We start from the raw sequence: 25,281 nt of genomic DNA on the forward strand, positions 1-25,281 counted from the left end.
TATATATATATATATATATATACGGGTATATATATATATATACTCTCAAACAAATGCACTCACAGTGCATTTGTTTGAGTGTATATTGGCAGTTATTTTTGCACCCAGGCAGTTGGCATTGGTGGTTTTAAGCTGCTGAAAGGAGTTTATATATATATATATATATATATATATATATATATATATATATATATATATATACATATTCCAAGGAAGGACAGCACAATCTCACCAATCAATAGACATGCCACGGTGCACTGCTAAGAGATATCCAAATTCTATCAAAAGATACAGGCACTCACTGGTCTTTGTATTAAAACTAATTCATTTATTGATATAAATTTAAAAAGAGGACATAATGTTTCGGCACATTACTGTGTCTTTGTTAAATGTCACATAGATATAACAAACACCCTAAAATCAATGACAAACAAGTGTGTACATGCTCCTTTTATACTTATCACATAGTCACTGCGATCACATAAGCATCGCCATCAGGCACATGGACATGACGTCATCAAAATGTTCCGACTTGCGGAGCGTCATAACGTAAGTGTCGACGTTGTCATAGCAATGTCTGTACACCAACAGTTTCTATCACGATCGTATATGAACAAGCAAAAAGGAGAGTATGCTTTTAACACTTAGTAAAGCTGTTACAGATATCGTAAGCATAATGAGGCAAGGCGCAACCAGCTAGGGTGCAAAGCAATTCCCACAGAGGATAGCATTAACATCGCAAATAAGTCTGCCCCAGTACCAGCAAATACCAAGTGAATCAAAAGAATAAAATATTAAAATATGTCAAATGCACATTTCACATATCGTATGGCTTATGATAAGTGTTTATAGTGACACTAAATATAAGTAACACTTTTAAATGAATAACTGATGTTATATACCGCACAATCAGAGTTAGAAATATACCATAAGACTGTATATCTTATTTATAGAGAGACATGAAAGTACAAAAAATACAACAGTGCTCCATGCCTCTATGGCCCATGTTAGAAACTTTAGTAGATAATGAGAACCCATTAAATGATGCCATTACTGATGTTAAAGTCTCACTGGACAGAGTGGAAGAGACATGCCTTCAAACCTGTGGCCTTCACTTCAGTAGAAAGGACTAAAGTCCAGGGAGGTGTTAAGGCCCCTTGGGGCTAGGGTGTCCAACTGATAAATCCACCTGCTTTCAAGTTGCAGTAATTTCTTAGCCCTGTTGCCACCCCTTGTCATGGGGGGCACATGGTCAATTAGCATAGATCTTAAGCTTGAAACAGCATGCTTATACTTGGAAAAATGGCGTGCCACTGGCTGGTCAGATTCACCATTCGTGATGGCCTCACGTAAGGTACATCGATGATTGGCCATTCGTTTCCCGAAAAGTTGTCACCGTTTTACCGATATAGACCCTTGAACATGGGAATATCAACATATAAATTACAAATGTACGTGTGCATGTTAGCCGGTGGTTTTTCTCAGATCTATGGTTGTTATGCGAATGTTGAAATGTGTTGCCCCTAAGCATACCATTACATGTGATGCAGCTTCCACATGGAAAACAGCCTGTCTTGGCCAATTTCAACCATGTCTCCTTGGTATAGTGTTTCACTGGATCAGATTTAACCAGCAAGTCTCTCAGGTTACTTGCCCTACGATACACTATCCTGGGGGCAGGTGTCCTCTGAAATGGGAGTGTGGGATCTGTCTCCACCACCGGCCAATGTCGCCGCACAGCCTTTGTCAAATGTTCACACGTAGGTGAATATGTGGTCACCATATTCAGTTGTCCAGAATTATTCTTGACCATGGTATCTGTATTCACGACAACATCCGTATTAAGTAATTTCTCCTGGATTCCTCGTATTTCCTCTCTCGCATAGCCTCTATCCACAAGCTTTTCTCTCATCTCCTTGAGTTTGGTGTGCATCATGGGTATCTCACTATTATTTCTAATGACCCGGGTGAGTTGAGAAGTGAGGATCCCTTTCTTTTGGTGCCTGGGATGAAAGCTTCTAGCATCAAGTAAAGAATTACGATCCATAGGTTTCGTATCTAACGATGTTCCAAATCACACTTCATCACAGGCACCAACCTTAAAAATGCTCAGATCCAAAAAATGTACAGTATTTAAATGGTATTCAAGTTTAAATCATAGAATTCAAACATGAAACCCACTCACGCAATATCTCCTCTCCACACCATGAAGACATCATCGATGTAGCGTGTGTAGTGTTTCACATTGGGATGATCAAATGGTTTCATCAGCTCCTGCTCATACCAAGCAATGTATAAATTTGCGTAAGTGGGTGCCACTTTCGAACCCATGGTGGTGCCCGCGACCTGCAGATAGTAGTCATTCTCAAATTTAAAATAATTTTTCTCCAAGCAGAAGGTTAACAGTTCACATAGAAATTCTATTGGAGGACCACTATAGAGTACATTTCCAGTCACCATGGACCTGACAGCCTCCACCCCTTCAATATGGGGGATCACAGTGTATAGGCTGTCCACGTCCATGGTGACAAGGATATCATCACTTTGCAAATCTGCATATTCTTTGAGTGTTTGAATCATACTAGGGGAATCCTGTAAGTAAGCCCTAGTGTTCTTAACAACACATTGGAGGTGGGAGTCTATAAAGATGGCCAAATTGGTCAAGACGGAACCCCGGGCAGACACAATTGGTCTGCCTGGTGGATTTATCAGTGTTTTATGGACCTTAGGTAGTAGGTACAAAACAGGTACCTTCGGATAGTCAGTAATTAAGAAAGACAATTCTTGATCATTCAATATAGCTGCCTCAAAGCCACACCTGAGAAAACTGTCAATGGCTTTTTTGTATGATATGGTTGGATTACCTTTTAATTTCATGTAGGTATTCACATCTGATAACTGTCTGTGTGTCTCTTTACTGTAATCCACATAGTCCTGTATGACAATAGATCCGCCCTTATCAGCAGGGCGGATAATTATGGACGTATCATTATTAACGTCAGATAAAGCCTTGGTTTCTTCAGTGTTAAGGTTAGAATAGGTGTGTGTTTGAATGGTTTCCTTGATGCTATGGCTAAGCAACCGTGTATAACTTCTGATAGAATTATGGGTGTTAGGTGGTTCAAAGGTAGAAGTCTTTTTGAAAGGTACAGGTACATAAGCCTATTCCCTGAAGTGATCTCTAAGTTTCAACTGACGTTGGAACCTGTGAATATCTACCAATCTATCAAAAGTGTCAGTTTTAGGAGCAGGGATAAAAGATAAACCTCAGATTTTCTCCACCTCTGTGATTGGTCTATTACTCAAATTGAACAAAATGTCTATTTCTTTTTTGTCTGTTTTTTTTTAGATTTATGCCCTCCCCTTCTGACCTTATGTTTCTTTTTCCTTTTGCAGGTAGTGCATGTACACACTTGTTTGTCATTGATTTTAGGGTGTTTGTTATATCTATGTGACATTTGACAAAGGCACAGTAATGTGCCGAAACGTTATGTCCTCTTTTTAAATTTATATCAATAAATGAATTAGTTTTAATACAAAGACCAGTGAGTGCCTGTATCTTTTGATCAAATTTATATACAGGGAGTGCAGAATTATTAGGCAAGTTGTATTTTTGAGGATTAATTTTATTATTGAACAACAACCATGTTCTCAATGAACCCAAAAAACTCATTAATATCAAAGCTGAATATTTTTGGAAGTAGTTTTTAGTTTGTTTTTAGTTTTAGCTATTTTAGGGGGCTATCTGTGTGTGCAGGTGACTATTACTGTGCATAATTATTAGGCAACTTAACAAAAAACAAATATATACCCATTTCAATTATTTATTTTTACCAGTGAAACCAATATAACATCTCAACATTCACAAATATACATTTCTGACATTCAAAAACAAAACAAAAACAAATCAGTGACCAATATAGACACCTTTCTTTGCAAGGACACTCAAAAGCCTGCCATCCATGGATTCTGTCAGTGTTTTGATCTGCTCACCATCAACATTGTGTGCAGCAGCAACCACAGCCTCCCAGACACTGTTCAGAGAGGTGTACTGTTTTCCCTCCTTGTAAATCTCACATTTGATGATGGACCACAGGTTCTCAATGGGGTTCAGATCAGGTGAACAAGGAGGCCATGTCATTAGATTTTCTTCTTTTATACCCTTTCTTGCTAGCCACGCTGTGGAGTACTTGGATGCGTGTGATGGAGCATTGTCCTGCATGAAAATCATGTTTTTCTTGAAGGATGCAGACTTCTTCCTGTACCACTGCTTGAAGAAGGTGTCTTCCAGAAACTGGCAGTAGGACTGGGAGTTGAGCTTGACTCCATCCTCAACCCGAAAAGGCCCCACAAGCTCATCTTTGATGATACCAGCCCAAACCAGTACTCCACCTCCACCTTGCTGGCGTCTGAGTCGGAATGGAGCTCTCTGCCCTTTACCAATCCAGCCACGGGCCCATCCATCTGGCCCATCAAGACGCACTCTCATTTCATCAGTCCATAAAACCTTAGAAAAATCAGTCTTGAGATATTTCTTGGCCCAGTCTTGACGTTTCAGCTTGTGTGTCTTGTTCAGTGGTGGTCGTCTATCAGCCTTTCTTACCTTGGCCATGTCTCTGAGTATTGCACACCTTGTGCTTTTGGGCACTCCAGTGATGTTGCAGCTCTAAAATATGGCCAAACTGGTGGCAAGTGGCATCTTGGCAGCTGCACGCTTGACTTTTCTCAGTTCATGGGCAGTTATTTTGCGCCTTGGTTTTTCCACACTCTTCTTGCGACCCTGTTGACTATTTTGAATGAAACGCTTGATTGTTCGATGATCACGCTTCAGAAGCTTTGCAATTTTAAGAGTGCTGCATCCCTCTGCAAGATATCTCACTATTTTTTACTTTTCTGAGCCTGTCAAGTCCTTCTTTTGACCCATTTTGCCAAAGGAAAGGAAGTTGCCTAATAATTATGCACACCTGATATAGGGTGTTGATGTCATTAGACCACACCCCTTCTCATTACAGAGATGCACATCACCTAATATGCTTAATTGGTAGTAGGCTTTCGAGCCTATACAGCTTGGAGTAAGACAACATGCATAAAGAGGATGATGTGGTCAAAATACTAATTTGCCTAATAATTCTGCACTCCCTGTATATATATATATATATATATATATATATATATATATATATATATATATATATATATATATATGATGATCTTAGCACCTTGATTTAATGGCAGAATGTAATATGTGTTGGTAGATACTGTAAATATAAAGCTGTTTTAATGAGCATCTTAAATATATTGTACACTTGCTTCAAATCATACTAATTGATTAATTTACTATTCAATAATTTTTATATTGCAGTATTTTGAGGGAACTGAAAGGTCATTTTTATTAGTTGGTTGGTTGAAGGATTGCAGCAGCACAAACTTCAGTGTTTTTTTGTTTTTAACCCTTGATGATGTGCATAATTTCCCACAATTTTGAGATAGTAATGTATCTTTGATGTACTATACAGTGTGTGTTTAAAAAAGCAATATAGAAAATAATTGGCACTTGTTATGTAAATGTTATCTTTAACCAAGCAAAGTTATATTTGCTAAATGTGTACTCTAAGGGTCTGCATTACATTTCATATACCCACTGATTTAAATTAGCACATTATTTCTTTTAGCTCAACATTACATATAAACTATAATTTTCTTCTGTTTGAACAACAATGCTTTTCCGAGACGTAACTAGAATTCACAGGGCCCAGGTGCAAGAATCTAAGAAGGACCCCCCCAAAAAAACAAAAATGAATTTGATACATATCTTTTTTTTAACATTTAACACAGAAAAAAAAAATGTGAATCAGATTATGTCTGCAAAAGGAGGTACCCTGTGCCCACAGTCTGTGAGATGGTCTGACCCCCTATTACTGTATATAGTGACACTGTTTAACCCAGTGATTTTCAACCTTTTTCTTGCCGTGGCACACTTTTTTACATTAAAAAATCCTGAAGCACACCACCATCCCAAAATTTTAAAAAATCACACATTGTAGCCTAATACAGCATATATATATGTGTGTGTATATATATATATATATATATATATATATATATATATATATATACTATATATATACATACACACACTGTACTGTACTGTGCTGTCATGCCATGCCTCCTACAAACTATACATGACATATTGACATTCATTCACAAACAATCATAATGATTGTCTGTGAATGAATGTCAATATGTCATGTTTGTAAATGATGCCTGATGATCTTCTCTCATACCCCTCAATAATTCAAAATTAGAAAGAGGGACATCCCTGCACTGGGAAAAGTCCTACCCCCCCCCCCCCACCCGCGCACTGGGGAAAGTGTTATCTGTGGAGCACTATATATACAGGGAGTGCAGAATTATTAGGCAAATTAGTATTTTGACCACATCATCCTCTTTATGCATGTTGTCTTACTCAAAGCTGTATAGGCTTGAAAGCCTACTACCAATTAAGCATATTAGGTGATGTGCATCTCTGTAATGAGAAGGGGTGTCGTCTAATGACATCAACACCCTATATCAGGTGTGCATAATTATTAGGCAACTTCCTTTCCTTTGGCAAAATGGGTCAAAAGAAGGACTTGACAGGCTCAGAAAAGTCAAAAATAGTGAGATATCTTGCAGAGGGATGCAGCACTCTTAAAATTGCAAAGCTTCTGAAGCGTGATCATCGAACAATCAAGCGTTTCATTCAAAATAGTCAACAGGGTCGCAAGAAGCGTGTGGAAAAACCAAGGCGCAAAATAACTGCCCATGAACTGAGAAAAGTCAAGCGTGCAGCTGCCAAAATGCCACTTGCCACCAGTTTGGCCATATTTCAGAGCTGCAACATCACTGGAGTGCCCAAAAGCACAAGGTGTGCAATACTCAGAGACATGGCCAAGGTAAGAAAGGCTGAAAGACGACCACCACTGAACAAGACACACAAGCTGAAACGTCAAGACTGGGCCAAGAAATTTCTCAAGACTGATTTTTCTAAGGTTTTATGGACTGATGAAATGAGAGTGAGTCTTGATGGGCCAGATGGATGGGCCCATGGCTGGATTGGTAAAGGGCAGAGAGCTCCAGTCCGACTCAGACGCCAGCAAGGTGGAGGTGGAGTACTGGTTTGGGCTGGTATCATCAAAGATGAGCTTGTGGGGCCTTTTCGGGTTGAGGATGGAGTCAAGCTCAACTCCCAGTCCTACTGCCAGTTTCTGGAAGACACCTTCTTCAAGCAGTGGTACAGGAAGAAGTCTGCATCCTTCAAGAAAAACATGATTTTCATGCAGGACAATGCTCCATCACACGCGTCCAAGTACTCCACAGCGTGGCTGGCAAGAAAGGGTATAAAAGAAGAAAATCTAATGACATGGCCTCCTTGTTCACCTGATCTGAACCCCATTGAGAACCTGTGGTCCATCATCAAATGTGAGATTTACAAGGAGGGAAAACAGTACACCTCTCTGAACAGTGTCTGGGAGGCTGTGGTTGCTGCTGCACGCAATGTTGATGGTGAACAGATCAAAACACTGACAGAATCCATGGATGGCATGCTTTTGAGTGTCCTTGCAAAGAAAGGTGGCTATATTGGTCACTGATTTGTTTTTGTTTTGTTTTTGAATGTCAGACATGTATATTTGTGAATGTTGAGATGTTATATTGGTTTCACTGGTAAAAATAAATAATTGAAATGGGTATATATTTGTTTTTTGTTAAGTTACCTAATAATTATGCACAGTAATAGTCACCTGCACACACAGATATCCCCCTAAAATAGCTATAACTAAAAACAAACTAAAAACTACTTCCAAAACTATTCAGCTTTGATATTAATTAGTTTTTTGGGTTCATTGAGAACATGGTTGTTGTTCAATAATAAAATTAATCCTCAAAAATACAACTTGCCTAATAATTCTGCACTCCCTGTGTATGTATATATATGTATATATATATACACACACACAGATACGTGTATATATATATATACACAAGCATATATACATACACACATGCATACATACACATACATATACACACATACACACACACACACAAATGCATACATACGCACACATACATACATGCACATACACATACATGACAAAAAAACAATTCAGACAGCAGATACAATACATATATAAACTAATTTACTTAATTCTATTGACCTATTTCTTCTCTGGGTATCTTAAAAACGTTTCCCTCCTGAACTCTAGTAAAATTGTGTAAAAGTATGGAGGTGCTAGCTTGGTTATGCTTTTTTAGTGATATTTGACCAGCAGTCAACTTGCACACCCAAATTACCAAGAAAGAAGATATAAAGGTGGTAACAGTAAATTTCAGAACTTTTTTTGAACGTTACACTCCTGAAACAGTGAATCATAATGGAGGTGCTTGGTTATGTTTTTTTCAGGATATGATTTGACCTGCAGTCAACTTGCACTGCACACACAAATTACGAACAACATGATATAATGTTGGTACAGTAAATTTCAGTAGCAGTCAGTAAATTTGGGGATTTTTTTTTTTTTTATCTTATTACACACTGACACTCCTGAAACTCCACTGCCCATATTTAGACCTTCTCTATCTTCTGACTTCGTCACATGGACGTTCTTTCTGTGCCACTGCCAGACTGTAACAGCCAGTGCTGCTCCTTCCCCCACGCTAGTCCTGCACACACTCCGAGTCCACACAGCACCGGCTGGCTGGCCTGCTCCCTTTTCCTCTCCAGTGAGTCTCCAGTCCACCGGTCATGTTCCTTGTGCTGAGAAGGAACGTGAGTGACGTGACCTGGCTGGAACTGTTCTCGAGGAGGAGCAAAACTGCGCCAGCATGCATGGGGGATTGAAGTGTTGCCTGGTGCTGCGTGTAGAGACGGCACTAGACACATGTTGTGGTGGGTGGGGGTTCCTTCCAAGTGTGAACACGGGTCAGGGAGGCGAGCTGCCGCTGCGCAGTTACCCTCAGTCATCATCTCACTCAAAATAAGAAAATGGCCCAGAATAAAAAACAAGCAAAATTTAAACAATATGTCACACTGTTGTCAGTCTGCCGTGGCACACCTGAGGAACTCTCACGGCACACTAGTGTGCCGCGGCACACTGGTTGAAAAACACTGCTGTAAAGCACAAAATAGTGACCATGGACAGTGTTATTCATGTTCCACTTCCTCTCTGCACATCCTGCTGCATGTGTAACTCATAAGTGTTCAAGAAAACATGGCCAAGGTGGTAACCCTAACTATAGCAGTTGTGTGTAAATAATTTCAGTGAGAACTTGAAGCCCAAAGTTTGTGAAAAAGTTAACAATTTTTCATATGATTGTATTTGGCGGCCAAATAGTGGCATAAAATATACCAAAATGGGCCTAGATCAATACCTTGGGTTGTCTACTTTAAAAATATATATATTTTTCATAGGTAAATAAAAAAAAAACAAGGCTCTATTTTTATTTAAACTGAGTAATAGTAAAAATGCTATAAATTCCTCTGTTACTCTGAAGTTCCCGGTAGCAAACATGTTAATTTAGTAGAGGTACCAATCCCAAAATCTGGAATTTAAAATCCAAACATTATGAAATCCAAACTTTTTAATTAATATTTTTCTTAAAAAATAAATGATAAAAAATTACTTTTTTTTCCCTGGCTGTAAGTCACATTTATCTCTACCCGTATTTTTGGTTTTATTTTTGTTTTCTATAATATTAAAACAACAAATATTACCTTTCTGATTACAGTACTGTGCTATCTTTCTGGTGGTAATATGTATACAACAGTATTACAAATGATATAAATTAACTTTAGGTTGCACTTCTAAGCTGTATTATGACATGTAAATATTACCTAAATAACTTGATATTGTTATTTACACTTGGTTCTATCACCTCTCAAAGTCGTTCCCTTTTACAGATGCAAATATTCCAAAATCCAAACCTTTCCCAGTCCCAGGGCAGTTTCTTATTTTAGCATCTTTTATTAGGAGCATTTTCCCAATTTTGTATTTTAGATTTTTTTATTCGCAGTACTGCCACTGTTAACACAATGTTTATACAATGTTGCAAGCAACCAGACTGCATGATAACCTGTGAAGTTAACCCCTTCTTTCAGTTTTCTTGAACTAGTAATGTGCCCTGTGACACTAACCCTTTCATGCCTTCAGATGCGTCTTACACTATTAATTCTTTGGGGGGTGGGGGTTGTTATCCATTATGCAAAACTTTAAAATGACCTCAAATAACTGTATGCCCTTTGCTGCTATTAACCCGTTCTCTGCTTATATAGTGGTTGTAGTGTGTGTAATGTGTGTATTTGCATAGGGGTTGTTGTGTGCGGTGTGTGTGTGTCTGGGGGATTGAATATGAGCTGCTGTATGAGTTGAGGGATTTCCATAATTGAGATGACACAGAAGAAAAATAATTCTTAGTTTGCTTTATGGAAAGAATTAAGGTAGGAAATGTAGTTCAAGTAAGGAATAAGGGGAAAATGAGTTAATCTAGTTCTTGCAGGGTGACTAATATTGGCATTGCATGGGTTAAGATACTACACAGGAGAAATGTGATATGTAATTTGCAGTCCGGAAAGGGTCAATGTATCAAATGTATTTATAATGGTGGGTAAAAGTGAAAGATAGGTTAATATAGTCGCAGGGAGACTAATCTTGGCATTGCAGGGGTTAATAGGAAAGGGGGTTAATGGTTAGTAACTAATGGCATTGCAGAGTTTCACAGCAAAATTGAACCAATTTAGTATGTCAACAAGTGCCCTAACAGCAGTTCAGTTTAATTTCTACAAGCTGCCTGTACAGTTTCTCCAAGTTGCAACATTGTATACATAAGGATCAACAGTGGCTGCTAATTTAAAACGCTTTCTTCTGCCATAGTAATTTAACCTAACCATCAGAGCCAGTAATGTGCGATCCTTATGAAGCAGACATGTAGTCGCCCCGTTAGGAATCTTTAGGATGTAATTCCTTACTCCCATCAGCATGTGTCGCTGCTCACGAAATAAGCAGGTTAGAACAAAAAAAATCTACCGGAACAAGTCGTGTGTCTAGCAGTTTACAGTGCCGTTGTTATTGGAGGAGAGCTGGCTTGATTTGCTTTGTGTGTTAGTACGCGTATTATAGTATTGTCAGGCGCTATGGAAGAGAACAGCGGGTTCCGGCCCTCAGTGGGTAATCTGGACGATCCTCCAAACAGCCGAATATTTCTGGTAGTCAGTAAATTGGTTACGGAGGATGTGATACGGGAGAGATTCTCTGATTTCGGTGACATCCAAGACATCTGGGTTGTTAAAGATAAACAGACTAAAGAATCAAAGGGTATCGCTTTCGTTAAGTATGCCAAGTCCTCACAAGCCTGTCGGGCTATGGAGGAGATGCATGGCCGGTGCCTGAGCGAGAGCAGCAAGCCTATAAAGGTGAGGGTCTGGGCCTCTCTACATTTCGTAGTGGGGCGCCGATGCTTTTATGAGTTCTGGGCGTGGAGCTAATGCCGCTGTCTGTACTAGTCTTGGGTGGGGTGATGCTGCGTGTGCTAGTTTTGGGGAGGCTAATGTTAATGCTCGCGCTTGTCCTTGGGAGGTATGTGATAGACCTGGGATATAATGCTGTATCTCTTCCCAGTGTTGGATTCTAAATGCTGCTACTGGCGCCTGTTTTTTTTTTTTTTTTTTGGGGGGGGGGGGGGGCGGCGGCTTGTTGGGATAATGCTGATGCTTGTGACCGTTCTGGGGGTCATGGTGCCACTCCTGGGGAGGGGGATAATGCCCCCCGCAGGTGCCGCCACTCCTGGGGAGGGGGCTAATGCCCCCCGCAGGTGCCGCCACTCCTGGGGACTCCTACTGCTGCTGAGTCTGGTCCAGGGGTCAGTGTTGGTTATCATTAGTCTTTTCAACTCATACTACATGTAATAAAGATAAACTAATGGCAACTATAGTATATGTTTGTATACATCTCTCTAGGGTAACTGGAACAATTAATTTGGTTAAAGGTTGGGGCATATCTATAGGGTTTGCATAGACAGCAGATTAATATCATTTATTTGTAAAGCACCGCCAAATTCTGTAGAGCTGGGTACATAAGTACAGCAGATAAGTCCACCTTTTTTCCATGGAACTGATAATTTTCCACAGCTCACTAGTGTATACAAAAAAAAATGCTGCTAGATAAAGCTATCAGTGTTTCAGAGATAACTTTTACTGTGATGGGTGGACAGAACATATCCTTCATGCCCACAAAATTCAGACATTATACTTGTTCATTGAGTCAATGGTGGAATGTATCACATTAGCAGTAAGACTCACTTTGTCTGATACCCAAGGTAATGCATGCCTCCAACAGCTCTATGAGCAGGTGCTGTATTTGATGTGGCTGAATTGAGGCTATGTACAGAGGTTTTGTATGTCCCATGTGTGGTCAAATCAGTTGCTGACTTAAAGGGACTGTCTACACCAGAATTTCTATTGTTTAAAAATATATATAATCCCTTTATTACCCACACCTCAGTTTTGGATAACCAACAGTTATATTAATAAACTTTTTGTCCCTGTGATTACCTTGTATCTAAGCCTCTGCAGATTGCCCCCTTATTTCAGTTCTTTTGACAGACTTGCATTTTAGCCAATCAGTGCTGACTCCTAGGTAATTCCACGGGCATGAGCACAATGTTATCTATATGGCACACATGAACTAACGACCTCTAGTTGTGAAACACTATCAAAATGCATTTAGCTAAGAGGGGGCCTTCAAGGGCTAAGGAATTGGCAAATGAGCCTACCTAGGTTTAGCTTTCAACAAAGAATAAATAGTTTCATGATTCAGATAGAGCATGCAATTTTTTTTTTTTTTTAAATTTACTTCCATAAATAAAATGTACACTGTCTTTCTATGTTTACACTTTTTGAGTCACCAGCTCCTACTGAGCATGTGCTAGAATTAACAGAATATACATATATGCATTTGTGATTGGTTTGTGAACCCATTTGTGATTGGTTGATGGCTGTCACATGATACAGGTGGAGTGGAAATAGACATAACTGAAATTTGTCAGAAAAAAAATTTACTAAACATTTGAAGTTCAGACTAAGTGCTATTGCATTGTCTTTTTATTGTGTATTTATTGATTATGCCAATCTACTGTATTTGCTGGTCCTTTATGATTACATGCTTTTCTAAACGGCCTCAGCAGATGTGATAAAACAAGGTACTGCACAACAATGGGAATTTTGCTAGCAAATTCCTTGTCTACTCTAGTTGTTTGTCTAAATTGGTTCCTCCAACTAATTCAAGTGGTGGGGGAAGTTTGGCAACTGAAAAAACTGCAGCAAACGAAGTGTCAATATTCAGATACTCTCATTTAACTGGTATGTTACAACATACAAGCCCCAAAATTAATTTATCGTTCAGAGTATTAAAAAAAAAAAAAAAACACTTTCCAATTTACTTCTTTTATCACATTTATCTTGTTCTTTTGGTATCCTTTAAAAAGCACTTGCATGAACTGTAGGTGGCAGCTATGCTTCCTGTCATGTGCTTCCGAAATGGGCACGCTACCTATCTAGATCTCTTCAACAAAGAATACCATGAGAACAAAATAAATTTGATAATAGAAGTAAATTGAAAACTTTTTTTTAAGTTCTATAGTCTCTCTGAATCACAAAAGAAAAAAAAATTGGATTGCACGTGCCTTTAATTTGTATCAACTGCTCAGAAAAGTCTTGTAATTAGAATGTGCTCTCGTTTGTCCACCCTGGCAAAGTTTGTGTTGTAATCTAAACTGATAAGAAAATGTATTATGTTTAACCATCAAATAGTCTCACAGAAACAGGAAGAAGCGTCGTAAAAGGATATGAAACACTTTCAGACCATAACACAAAATCTTTATTTATATGTAGTCTTTTATTTTTATTTGCTGCGCCCTTTTCAGTAATATAAATGGAATTACATTTGTGAATATTTTAAATGGCAGTGCATATTGCAGACTCCACATAACTAACACTATTAACATTCTATATAGTAATGGTTTATATCACTATAGTAGCTTAATCATATTTATTGGTGTTTAAAAGGAAAATACTGCATGAAAATGCTTATTTTGCTAACAAAATAACAGTAAAAATGGTTTTTGCAACAGTGTTTAATTGCTGATATATATTATGCGTATATAAAGAACGTGTGTCCTTTTTTTAAAGGGACAGTAAAGTCCAAATTAAAGTTTAAAGAGTCAAAGCATGACATTTTAAACAACTTTCCAATTTATTTCTATTAACTAACTTGCTCCGTTCTTTTGGTATCTTTGTTGAAAAGAAGCATGTTCAGGAGTAGCAATGCACTACTAGCTTCTGATTGGTGGATGCATCTGTATGCTTCCAGTCATTTGATGTGTTCAGCTAGCTACCAGTAAAGCTTTTCATGCTCCCTCAACAAAAGAAAACTAAAACAATGAAACAAATTTGATAATAGAAGAAAATTGGAACTTTGTTCTAAATAAAATAAAGAACTTTTCAAACCTGTATAAAACCTGTTTAATTTGATACACAGAATATATAATAGCAGTTAAAGGTTATCCCATGCAATACATTGGGATCTTCGTAATAGTCTAATACTGCATGTTTTGTAAATAGTTAGGGATTACTTCTCTATTAGTGGATCAAGTGATTTAGATCAGTAGTTGGCAAACCCTGAGGGCAACGGCTGACTTTTAATTACCTTGTCTTTCTGGATGCTAGAATACATAATACACATATAACTGATATGTAGAGTGGAACGTTTATAAAAACACTTATTTAGAAAGTTGCCAAAGTATGTTTATTATGTTTACATTATGTGTTGCTGTGCATTAGACTGTCTCTTTAATGTTCTGGGGTAATAACCTATATTTCCCTTTTCCTAGGTGTTCATTGCACAGTCACGAGGCTCTTCAAATCACAGGGATGTGGAAGATGAAGAACTTACCAGAATATTTGTAATGATCCCAAAATCTTATTCAGAGGATGATCTGAAAGAAACATTCAAGGTATCAGTATAGTTAAAGGGACACTCAATCAAAATTAAACTTTCATTATTCAGATAGTGCATGCAATTTTAAACAACTTTCCAATTTACTTCCATTAACAAAATGTGCACAGTCTTTTTATATTTAAACTTTTTAAGTCACCAGCTCCTACTGAGCATGTGCAAGAATAAGTGTGTATGCATTTTTGAATGGCTGATGGCTGTCACATGGTACGTGTATGCATTTGTGATTGGCTGATGGCTGTCACATGGTACAGAGGGGAGTGGAAAAAGACATAACTTTTAAAATTGTCAGAAACAAAATCCACTACTCATTTGAAGTTCAAAATAAGTGCTATTGCATTGCCTTGTTATCATGCATTTGTTGATTATTCAAATCTACAGTGTTGACTGGTCCTTTAATGGGCTTTAAGTTGTATGACTGTTTATGAAAATGTATTATATTTAATAAGGCATTGTAGAATGTGATTTCTTTCATTGAATAATCCATAATGTATAAAATTTTGCTTCTTGGTTTCAATTTTGCCTTTAACCCTTTTAGTGTGGATGATGACCACTTGTCATCCCGGGGGATTTCAGCGCTCATTGCACCCCCTCACCACAACACTTACCCCCACATATGAGGTGGCCAAGTGGTCGGCATTGACTGGGGAGTTTGGGGATATACCGGTTGTGGTGACATAATTTGCCCCGTTCTTAGCTCCCTTAAGACCACAGTTTGAAGGCAATTGCCTGCTCATTCAAACACTGTGCATTGGCCATGTGAAATTAAACACACATTTTAAATACACTTTTAGACTTGCGGAAGTAAGCGCTATTTAGCTCTTTTTAGAGTTGGATTGATTCTGGTGCAAGATTATACACCGATTTGCACAGATCTTATTGTGGTGATTTTGCACCAAAATAATTCTGCTCTGAAAAGTGCTAATGCACAAATGTAATACTCATTCTTATAATAGACCGTCAAAAAGGCCTAAATACCCCCATGGCTATTTGCTATAAAGCCCATATATCACTTTTTATAATAAAGCCCCTTTATAAGTTTTAATCACCAGGTGACCACTGTGGTAATATTGATTACCTAGTGTGAATAAATGTGAATAGAGGCTCATGGGAGCCCCTACACGCAAATAAATGATATATTGATATACCCAATAAAAAACCTACATAAGTTTTAATAGCCAGAAGATCACTGTGGCAATAGTGATCACCTGGTCTCATGGGAGCCCCTATGTGCCCATCAGTTTGTATGTGTTCTAACACCCCACAAGAGTCTAGTATTTACTGACTTGCATCTGGACTAACAAATATTATTGTACTCAGCTGTGAACAGTCCACAGATGACCAATATTATAAATGTTGTATTTTTAACAACATCTTTTAAACATTCATTGTTATTGTTTTTTAAATTATTAGTCTTAGGAAAATTTGCTTCAAATATAATTGTCTTTAACCCCTTCCTGCCAGTACTTATTTGTTACAAATAAGTTAAAAAATTTGAAATCACGCGATTGTACATGCGATCGCATGATTTCAATGATGGGATTGGGTCTGGGGGGATTGCCTGTGGCGCTAGGCACACTCTACAGTCCGCAATCCCAGTTAGGAAGCAGTAGCTGCTTCAGTACAGTGGAACGTTAGGACAGCATGAAACGTCCTAACGGCGGGAAGGGGTTAAAGATTGTCATCACAATGTTGGGATCCTTTTTAATCAATCTGTGTACCCAAGTGTAGTTACTACACACACATTTAGATAGCTTGATGCAAGAATTTATGCAGATACTACACTGCGAGTCATTATACTTGAGTTGCTCAAAAGTTGAATGAAGCAGTATAGCCACTCCCAAAAAATATTTCCTATGATATAATAGCATTAGAAACCGTCTCTGTTATGTGAGGCAGCTTGCATTGATTAAACCCCCCAGCTTAGTTTAAACATAAGTGTTTCTTATCTGTCCACACCCAGCACAAACAAACCTAATTGCAACCTCACCCACCATAAAATACCCCAATGGTTCTTTCTCTCGGTTACACAGTTGCAAAAGCTGCCCTTGATCCTCCCTCTGCAGTTTAACTGCAACCCAACTAACCAGAGAACCCCACTGCAATTAACCCTGATTGCCTTTACTTTTATTGTAGCAGACATGAACTCCACATGTGACCTGCCAGCACACCTCATAGTTACAATGGCTTCCTATTTATGATCTAGACTCCTGCGCAATCCCTCCTTCATACAGATTAGTCTATATAACTTCAAGTACAATAAACACAGCTACTAAACGTTGTTACTGCTTCAGTTAAACTGTGCTAGAGATGTTTTTCTACATGTCTTAACTTGAGAGTAGAGGATGCACTAGCAGGAGACCTCTATTGTCTGAATGTGCTTTATATATTTGAACAGTTATACATTTTAGCAGAATGTTTGGAAATCCAAGTACAGGTGCAAATCCAGAACTCCAAAATACAAACTTATTTTGATGTCCAAAATTTTGAAATTAATATTTAAAAAAACTATTTTTCCCTGCATGTGATTCACAATCTTCTCTGCCTGTGTCTTTGGTTAGTTTTTTTTTTTTTGTGTTTTTAAAATGCAAATCTTTAATTAAAACTACAAATATTACCTTACTGATTACAGTACTGTACTGTCTTTCTGATGGTACTATGTATACACAAGTATTACAAATGATATAAAACTACCTTTTAGGTTGCATGAATAAGCTGTATTATGAAATGTAAATATTGCCTAAATGACATAAGATATTGTTGTTTAAAATTGGTTCCATATTCTCTCCAAACTGCGCCCTTTTAAAGATGCAAATATTCCAAAATCCAAACTATTCCGAGATCCAAACCTTTTCCGGTCCCAAGCACTTTGATAAAGGGTTTTCTACCTGTACATTTTATTCAAATTTAAAATATATTGAAGTACCCTTCAACTCTGATTTTTGAAGAACATTGCAAATCATTTAATATTTATGTCCCTTTTAAAGGGACGTTATACACCAATTTTCATATAACTGCATGTGATAGACACTACTATATAAGAAGAATATACACAAATGCTAATATAAAATTCCAGTATAAAACCTTTTAAATACATATTTAGAAGCTCCCAGTTTAGCACTGTTGATTAGGTTAGGCTGGGACACCCACTGTGATGGAATGGAAAGCAAAAAGGACAGACACCACCCCCTCCCCTGCATATCGAAAGACTGTTTACACAGGCAGGAGCAAGTTGGAGACTGTAGACATCAGTATACATCTAAAATGTTGTGACTTAGTTACGAGTCCGAACATCAGCACAATGTTATTTAAAAATAAGCAAAACTTTACATTTTAAAAAACCTGTATGGTCTATATAAATAGATCATCTACAAAACATTTATGCACAGAAAAATCTAGTGTACATTGTCCCATTTAAAGGGACAGGCTACTTGATTTTTTTTTACTGTTTAAAAAGATAGATAACGCCCCTGCCGGCTGCCTCTTATCTCAGTGCATTTTATTAGCTATTTACAGTCACACCGTGCTAGTTCATGTATTCCATATGCATAAACATTGTGCTCACTTTATTAGTTATTCATGAACCAACTCTAATTGGTTAAAATGCAAGTCTGTAAAAAGCATTGAGATTAGGGGGCAGTCTCCAGAGGCTTAGATACAAGGTAATCACAGAGGTAAAAAGTGTGTTAAAGGGATACTAAACCCAATTTTTTTTTACTTTCACGATTCGGATAGAGCATGCAATTTTAAGCAACTTTCTTCGTTCTCTTTATTTGAAACCTCACCCACCATAAAATACCCCAATGGTTCTTTCTCTCGGTTACACAGTTGCAAAAGCTGCTCTTAATCCTCCCTCTGCAGTTTAACTGCAACCCAACTGACCAGAGAACCCCACTGCAATTAACCCTTATTGTCTTTACTTTTATTGGCTAAAATGCAAGTCTGTAAAAAGCACTGAGATTAGGGGGCAGTCTCCAGAGGCTTAGATACAAGGTAATCACAGAGGTAAAAAGTATATTAAAGGGATACCAAACCCAATTTTTTTTCTTTCATGATTCAGATAGAGCATGCAATTTTAAGCAACTTTCTTTGTACTCTTGTTATCTTTATTTTAAAAAGCAGGAATAAAAGCTTTGGAGCCAGCCCATTTTAGGTTCAGAACCTGGGTTGTGCTTGCTGATTGGATGACTAAATGCAGCCACCAATCAGCAAGCCCTATCCAGGGTATTGAACCAAAAAGAGGCCGGCTCCAAAGCTTTCAATCTTGCTTTTTTAAATAAAGATTCCAAGAGAGCAAAGAAAAAATGATAATAGGAGTAAATTAGAAATTTGCTTAAAATTGCATGCTCAATCTGAATCATGAAATATAATAACTGGGTTTACTATCTCTTTTTTTAATAGAACAGAGTTGGTTATGCAAAACTGGGGAATGGGTATTAAAGGGATTGTCTATCTTTTTAAACAATAACATTTTTATGTAGACTCTCCCTTTAACTTTCTTTTTTTTTTGTGATTGTATGTAGATGATATTTATTATAATTAATCATACTTTTACATATTCTGTCTGTGTAAATATGCTCAAGACTATTTAATGAGTATTGTGATTAAAGTGACCTTAGCTTACAATTTCTTATATTTATCTTTTTATTAAAAAAGCAATATGGACATATCGAGTATTGTTCGATTATTAAAAACAAGAGCACTGGTGAAAGTAAAGGTTTGGGATACGTGCGATACCTGAAGCCATCTCAAGCTGCCATTGCAATTGAAAACTGTGATCGAAGTAAGCATACATTTTTTTTATTTTTTTTTATTTTTCACAGGCGTTTAATATAGTTGTTTCATCAAAAGTTTTATTACATATTTAAAATGAGATTTTCTTCCTAGGTTTTAAGGCAATCCTGGCTGAACCCAAAAATAAAGGGGGGTCTGCTGAGCCTGATTATCACAGCACTGCAAGGCTGCAGACGCAAGCAGCAGAACCTATGCTGCATGACCCTACAACAGCTGCAATGTATTCTTATGGTCAGTATTGTTAACAGAATAATATTGGCGGTTTTTTAGCATCGTTATTTATTGTATTTTTAATTTAAGTGTAGCATAATACTTTATAAAATGTAACATTTAAAACGTTTTGCTTAAAAAATACTTTTTACACAAATTGCTTATAAAACCAATACATTGTAAGTCAGAAGATGTAATTCAGCAAAAACAGATTGTCTGTTGTATGGGGACACTAAATGACTATTCACTATTAAAAAGTGTCCACTACTTTATATACCTGCTTGAAAAATCTGCAGGGTTCGCATATCTTATAGTGGTTATTAGAATGTGATAAAAAGTGATTTGTGTAAGTGTGCTAGGTTTGTTATGTAATTTACCATTTTGATTTAGCCTTAAAGTGAAGGTAAACTTTAATGAATGAAAGCACATTTTTTAAAAATACCATTAAAAACGGGGCACTTACATTCATCAAAGTTTACAAAGCAGCCGTCGGCAAAGACCAATCCGGCATCCTCCAATCACAGCATGGCCTCAGGCAATGACTACCCTGGGAGGACAGCTGTGATTGGAGGAAGCCGGATTAGTCATTGTTGACGTGTGAATAGAGGATCTCTAGGTGGGGGAAGCTGCTGTAGCAGTAAAAAGAAGAAAAAGGTAATTTTCTCTTGTTAAGTGTATCCAGTCCACGGATCATCCATTACTTATGGGATATTAACTCCTCCCCAACAGGAAGTGCAAGAGGATTCACCCAGCAGAGCTGCTATATAGCTCCTCCCCTAACTGCCCTTACCAGTCATTTTCTTGCACCCAACGAATAGATAGGATGTGTGAGAGGACTGTGGTGATTATACTTAGTTTCATACCTTCAATCAAAAGTTTGTTATTTTATAATAGCACCGGAGTGTGTTATTCCTTCTCTGGTAGAATTTGAAGAAGAATCTACCTGAGTTTTTCTATGATTTTAGCCGGAGTAGTTAAGATCATATTGCTGTTTCTCGGCCATCTGAGGAGAGGTAAACTTCAGATCAGGGGACAGCGGGCAGATTAATCTGCAAAGAGGTATGTAGCAGCTTATTATTTTCTGACAATGGAATTGATGAGAAAATTCTGCCATACCGATATAATGTAAACTCAGCCTTAAATGCAGTAGCAGCAACTGGTATCAGGCTGTCATGTATGTATATTTTACACTTCAGTATTCTGGGGAATGGCACTTCACTGGAATTATACTGTATGCATAAAACTTTAGCCTAATTTGCAGGGACTAGCAACAGGCTTTTTAATAACACTCAATTTATTAATGTTAAACGTTTTTTGCTGGCATGTAAAATCGTTTAATTTTCTGAGGTACTGGGTGAAAAAATGTTTTGGGCACTATTTTTTTCCACTTGGCAGTCGTTTTATTTAATTTATGACAGTTTACTGATCTCTCTCACTGTTATGTGTGAGGGGAAGGGGCCTTTTTTTGGCGCTTTTGCTACGCATCAAAAAATTCAGTCAGAAGTTTATTGTCTTCCCTGCATGATCCGGTTCATCTCTACAGAACTCAGGGGTCTTCAAAACTTGTTTTGAGGGAGGTAATCACTCACAGCAGAGCTGTGAGATTGTAGTTGACTGTGATAAAAAAAAAAAACGTTTATTTCTGTATTTTTTTTTTTTTTCTGCTATCAGGGTTAGTTATCCTTTGCTAATGGGAGCAATCCTTTGCCTAAATTGTGTTTTTTACAAAGATTTGATGCTATAACTTTTCAGTTTATTCATTTTCAACTGTCATAACTTTTTCTGTGCTTCTTCTTATAGGCACAGTACGTTTTCATATTATAGTAAATTACTTGAAAAGTATTTCCAAGTTGCTAGTTTATTTGCTAGTGTGTTAAACATGTCTGATTCAGAGGAAGATATCTGTGCTATATGTGCTAAAGCCAAAGTGGAGCCCAATAGAAATTTATGTACTAACTGTATTGATGCTACTTTAAATAAAAGTCAATCTGTACAAATTGAACATATTTCACCAAACAACGAGGGGAGAGTTATGCCGACTAACTCGCCTCACGTGTCAGTACCTGCATCTCCTGCTCGGGAGGTGCGTGATATTGTAGCGCCGAGTACATCTGGGCGGCCATTACAAATTACATTACAGGATATGGCTACTGTTATGACTGAAGTTTTGGCTAAATTACCAGAACTAAGAGGTAAGCGTGATCACTCTGGGGTGAGAACAGAGTGCGCTGATAATATTAGGGCCATGTCAGACACTGCGTCACAATTTGCAGAACATGAGGACGGAGAGCTTCATTCTGCGGGTGACGGTTCTGATCCAAACAAACTGGATTCAGATATTTCAAATTTTAAATTTAAGCTGGAAAACCTCCGTGTATTACTAGGGGAGGTGTTAGCGGCTCTGAATGATTGTAACACAGTTGCAATACCAGAGAAAATGTGTAGGTTGGATAAATATTTTGCGGTACCGGCGAGTACTGACGTTTTTCCTATACCTAAGAGACTTACTGAAATTGTTACTAAGGAGTGGGATAGACCCGGTGTGCCGTTCTCACCCCCTCCGATATTTAGAAAGATGTTTCCAATAGACGCCACCACACGGGACTTATGGCAAACGGTCCCTAAGGTGGAGGGAGCAGTTTCTACTTTAGCTAAGCGTACCACTATCCCGGTGGAGGATAGCTGTGCCTTTTCAGATCCAATGGATAAAAAGTTAGAGGGTTACCTTAAGAAAATGTTTGTTCAACAAGGTTTTATATTGCAACCTCTTGCATGCATTGCGCCTGTCACGGCTGCAGCAGCATTTTGGTTTGAGTCTCTGGAAGAGACACTTGAATCAGCTCCATTAGATGAGATTACACACAAGCTTAAAGCCCTTAAGTTAGCTAACTCATTTATTTCAGATGCCGTAGTACATTTAACTAAACTTACGGCTAAGAATTCCGGATTCGCCATTCAGGCACGCAGAGCACTGTGGCTAAAATCCTGGTCAGCTGACGTTACTTCTAAATCTAAATTGCTTAATATACCTTTCAAAGGGCAGACCTTATTCGGGCCCGGGTTGAAAGAAATTATCGCTGACATTACAGGAGGTAAAGGCCATGCCCTGCCTCAAGACAGAGCCAAACCTAAGGCTAGACAGTCTAATTTTCGTTCCTTTCGTAATTTCAAAGCAGGAGCAGCATCAACTTCCTCTGCACCAAAACAGGAAGGAGCTGTTGCTCGCTACAGACAAGGCTGGAGACCTAACCAGTCCTGGAACAAGGGCAAGCAGGCCAGGAAACCTGCTGCTGCCCCTAAGACAGCATGAATCGAGGGCCCCCGATCCGGGAACGGATCTAGTGGGGGGCAGACTTTCTCTCTTCGCCCAGGCTTGGGCAAGAGATGTCCAGGATCCCTGGGCGTTAGAGATCATATCTCAGGGATACCTTCTAGACTTCAAATTCTCTCCCCCAAGAGGGAGATTTCATCTGTCAAGGTTGTCAACAAACCAAATAAAGAAAGAGGCGTTTCTACGCTGCGTACAAGATCTTTTATTAATGGGAGTGATCCATCCGGTTCCGCGGTTGGAACAAGGACAAGGGTTTTATTCAAATCTGTTTGTGGTTCCCAAAAAAGAGGGAACTTTCAGGCCAATCTTGGATTTAAAGATCCTAAACAAATTCCTAAGAGTTCCATCGTTCAAAATGGAAACTATTCGGACAATTTTACCCATGATCCAAAAGGGTCAGTACATGACCACAGTGGATTTAAAGGATGCTTACCTTCACATACCGATTCATAAAGATCATTACCGGTATCTAAGGTTTGCCTTTCTAGACGGGCATTACCAGTTTGTAGCTCTTCCATTCGGATTGGCTACGGCTCCGAGAATCTTCACAAAGGTTCTGGGTGCTCTTCTGGCGGTACTAAGACCGCGAGGAATTGCGGTAGCTCCGTACCTAGACGACATTCTGATACAAGCTTCAAGCTTTCAAACTGCCAAGTCTCATACAGAGTTAGTACTGGCATTTCTAAGGTCGCATGGATGGAAGGTGAACGAAAAGAAGAGTTCTCTCTTTCCACTCACAAGAGTTCCCTTCTTGGGGACTCTTATAGATTCTGTAGAAATGAAGATTTACCTGACAGAAGACAGGTTAACAAAGCTTCAAAATGCATGCCGTGTCCTTCATTCCATTCAACACCCGTCAGTAGCTCAATGCATGGAGGTGATCGGCTTAATGGTAGAAGCAATGGACATAGTACCCTTTGCACGCCTACATCTCAGACCGCTGCAATTGTGCATGCTAAGTCAGTGGAATGGGGATTACTCAGACTTGTCCCCTACTCTGAATCTGGATCAAGAGACCAGAAATTCTCTTCTATGGTGGCTTTCTCGGCCACATCTGTCCAGGGGGATGCCATTCAGCAGGCCGGACTGGACAATTGTAACAACAGACGCCAGCCTACTAGGTTGGGGCGCTGTCTGGAATTCTCTGAAGGCTCAGGGACAATGGAATCAGGAGGAGAGTCTCCTACCAATAAACATTCTGGAATTGAGAGCAGTTCTCAATGCCCTTCTGGCTTGGCCCCAGTTAACAACTCGGGGGTTCATCAGGTTTCAGTCGGACAACATCACGACTGTAGCTTACATCAACCATCAGGGAGGGACAAGAAGCTCCCTAGCAATGATGGAACTATCAAAGATAATTCGCTGGGCAGAGTCTCACTCTTGCCACCTGTCAGCAATCCACATCCCGGGAGTGGAGAACTGGGAGGCGGATTTCTTAAGTCGTCAGACTTTTCATCCGGGGGAGTGGGAACTTCATCCGGAGGTCTTTGCCCAAATACTTCGACGTTGGGGCAAACCAGAGATAGATCTCATGGCGTCTCGACAGAACGCCAAGCTTCCTCGTTACTGGTCCAGATCCAGGGATCCGGGAGCGGTTCTGATAGATGCTTTGACAGCACCTTGGACCTTCGGGATGGCTTATGTGTTTCCACCCTTCCCGATGCTTCCTCGATTGATTGCCAGAATCAAACAGGAGAGAGCATCAGTGATTCTAATAGCGCCTGCATGGCCACGCAGGACTTGGTATGCAGATCTAGTGGACATGTCATCCTGTCCACCTTGGTCGCTACCTCTGAAACAGGACCTTCTGATCCAGGGTCCCTTCAAACATCAAAATCTAATTTCTCTGAAGCTGACTGCTTGGAAATTGAACGCTTGATTTTATCAAAACGTGGTTTT

At 38.7% G+C, this 25,281-nt stretch overlaps 1 protein-coding gene across 3 annotated transcripts in view; it reads left to right on the forward strand.

The window, feature by feature from the left end:
• The first annotated feature begins 11,046 nt into the window (after positions 1–11,046).
• The window catches only part of RBM45 (RNA binding motif protein 45), a 53,387-nt gene continuing 39,152 nt past the window's right edge, over positions 11,047–25,281 (forward strand). Inside the window, exons 1-4 of one of the 3 annotated variants that reach the window (XM_053698500.1) lie at positions 11,047–11,449; positions 14,923–15,045; positions 19,704–19,830; positions 19,935–20,072. In XM_053698500.1, the coding sequence (XP_053554475.1) occupies positions 11,171–11,449; positions 14,923–15,045; positions 19,704–19,830; positions 19,935–20,072 (667 nt within the window). In that variant the 5' untranslated portion in view covers positions 11,047–11,170. The remainder of the gene's footprint in view (positions 11,450–14,922; positions 15,046–19,703; positions 19,831–19,934; positions 20,073–25,281) is intronic. The other 2 variants (XM_053698499.1, XM_053698498.1) reach the window with 2 other exon arrangements.

This window comes from Bombina bombina, chromosome 1 (assembly GCF_027579735.1).
Source record: "Bombina bombina isolate aBomBom1 chromosome 1, aBomBom1.pri, whole genome shotgun sequence".
Taxonomy (NCBI): Eukaryota; Metazoa; Chordata; class Amphibia; order Anura; family Bombinatoridae; genus Bombina; species Bombina bombina.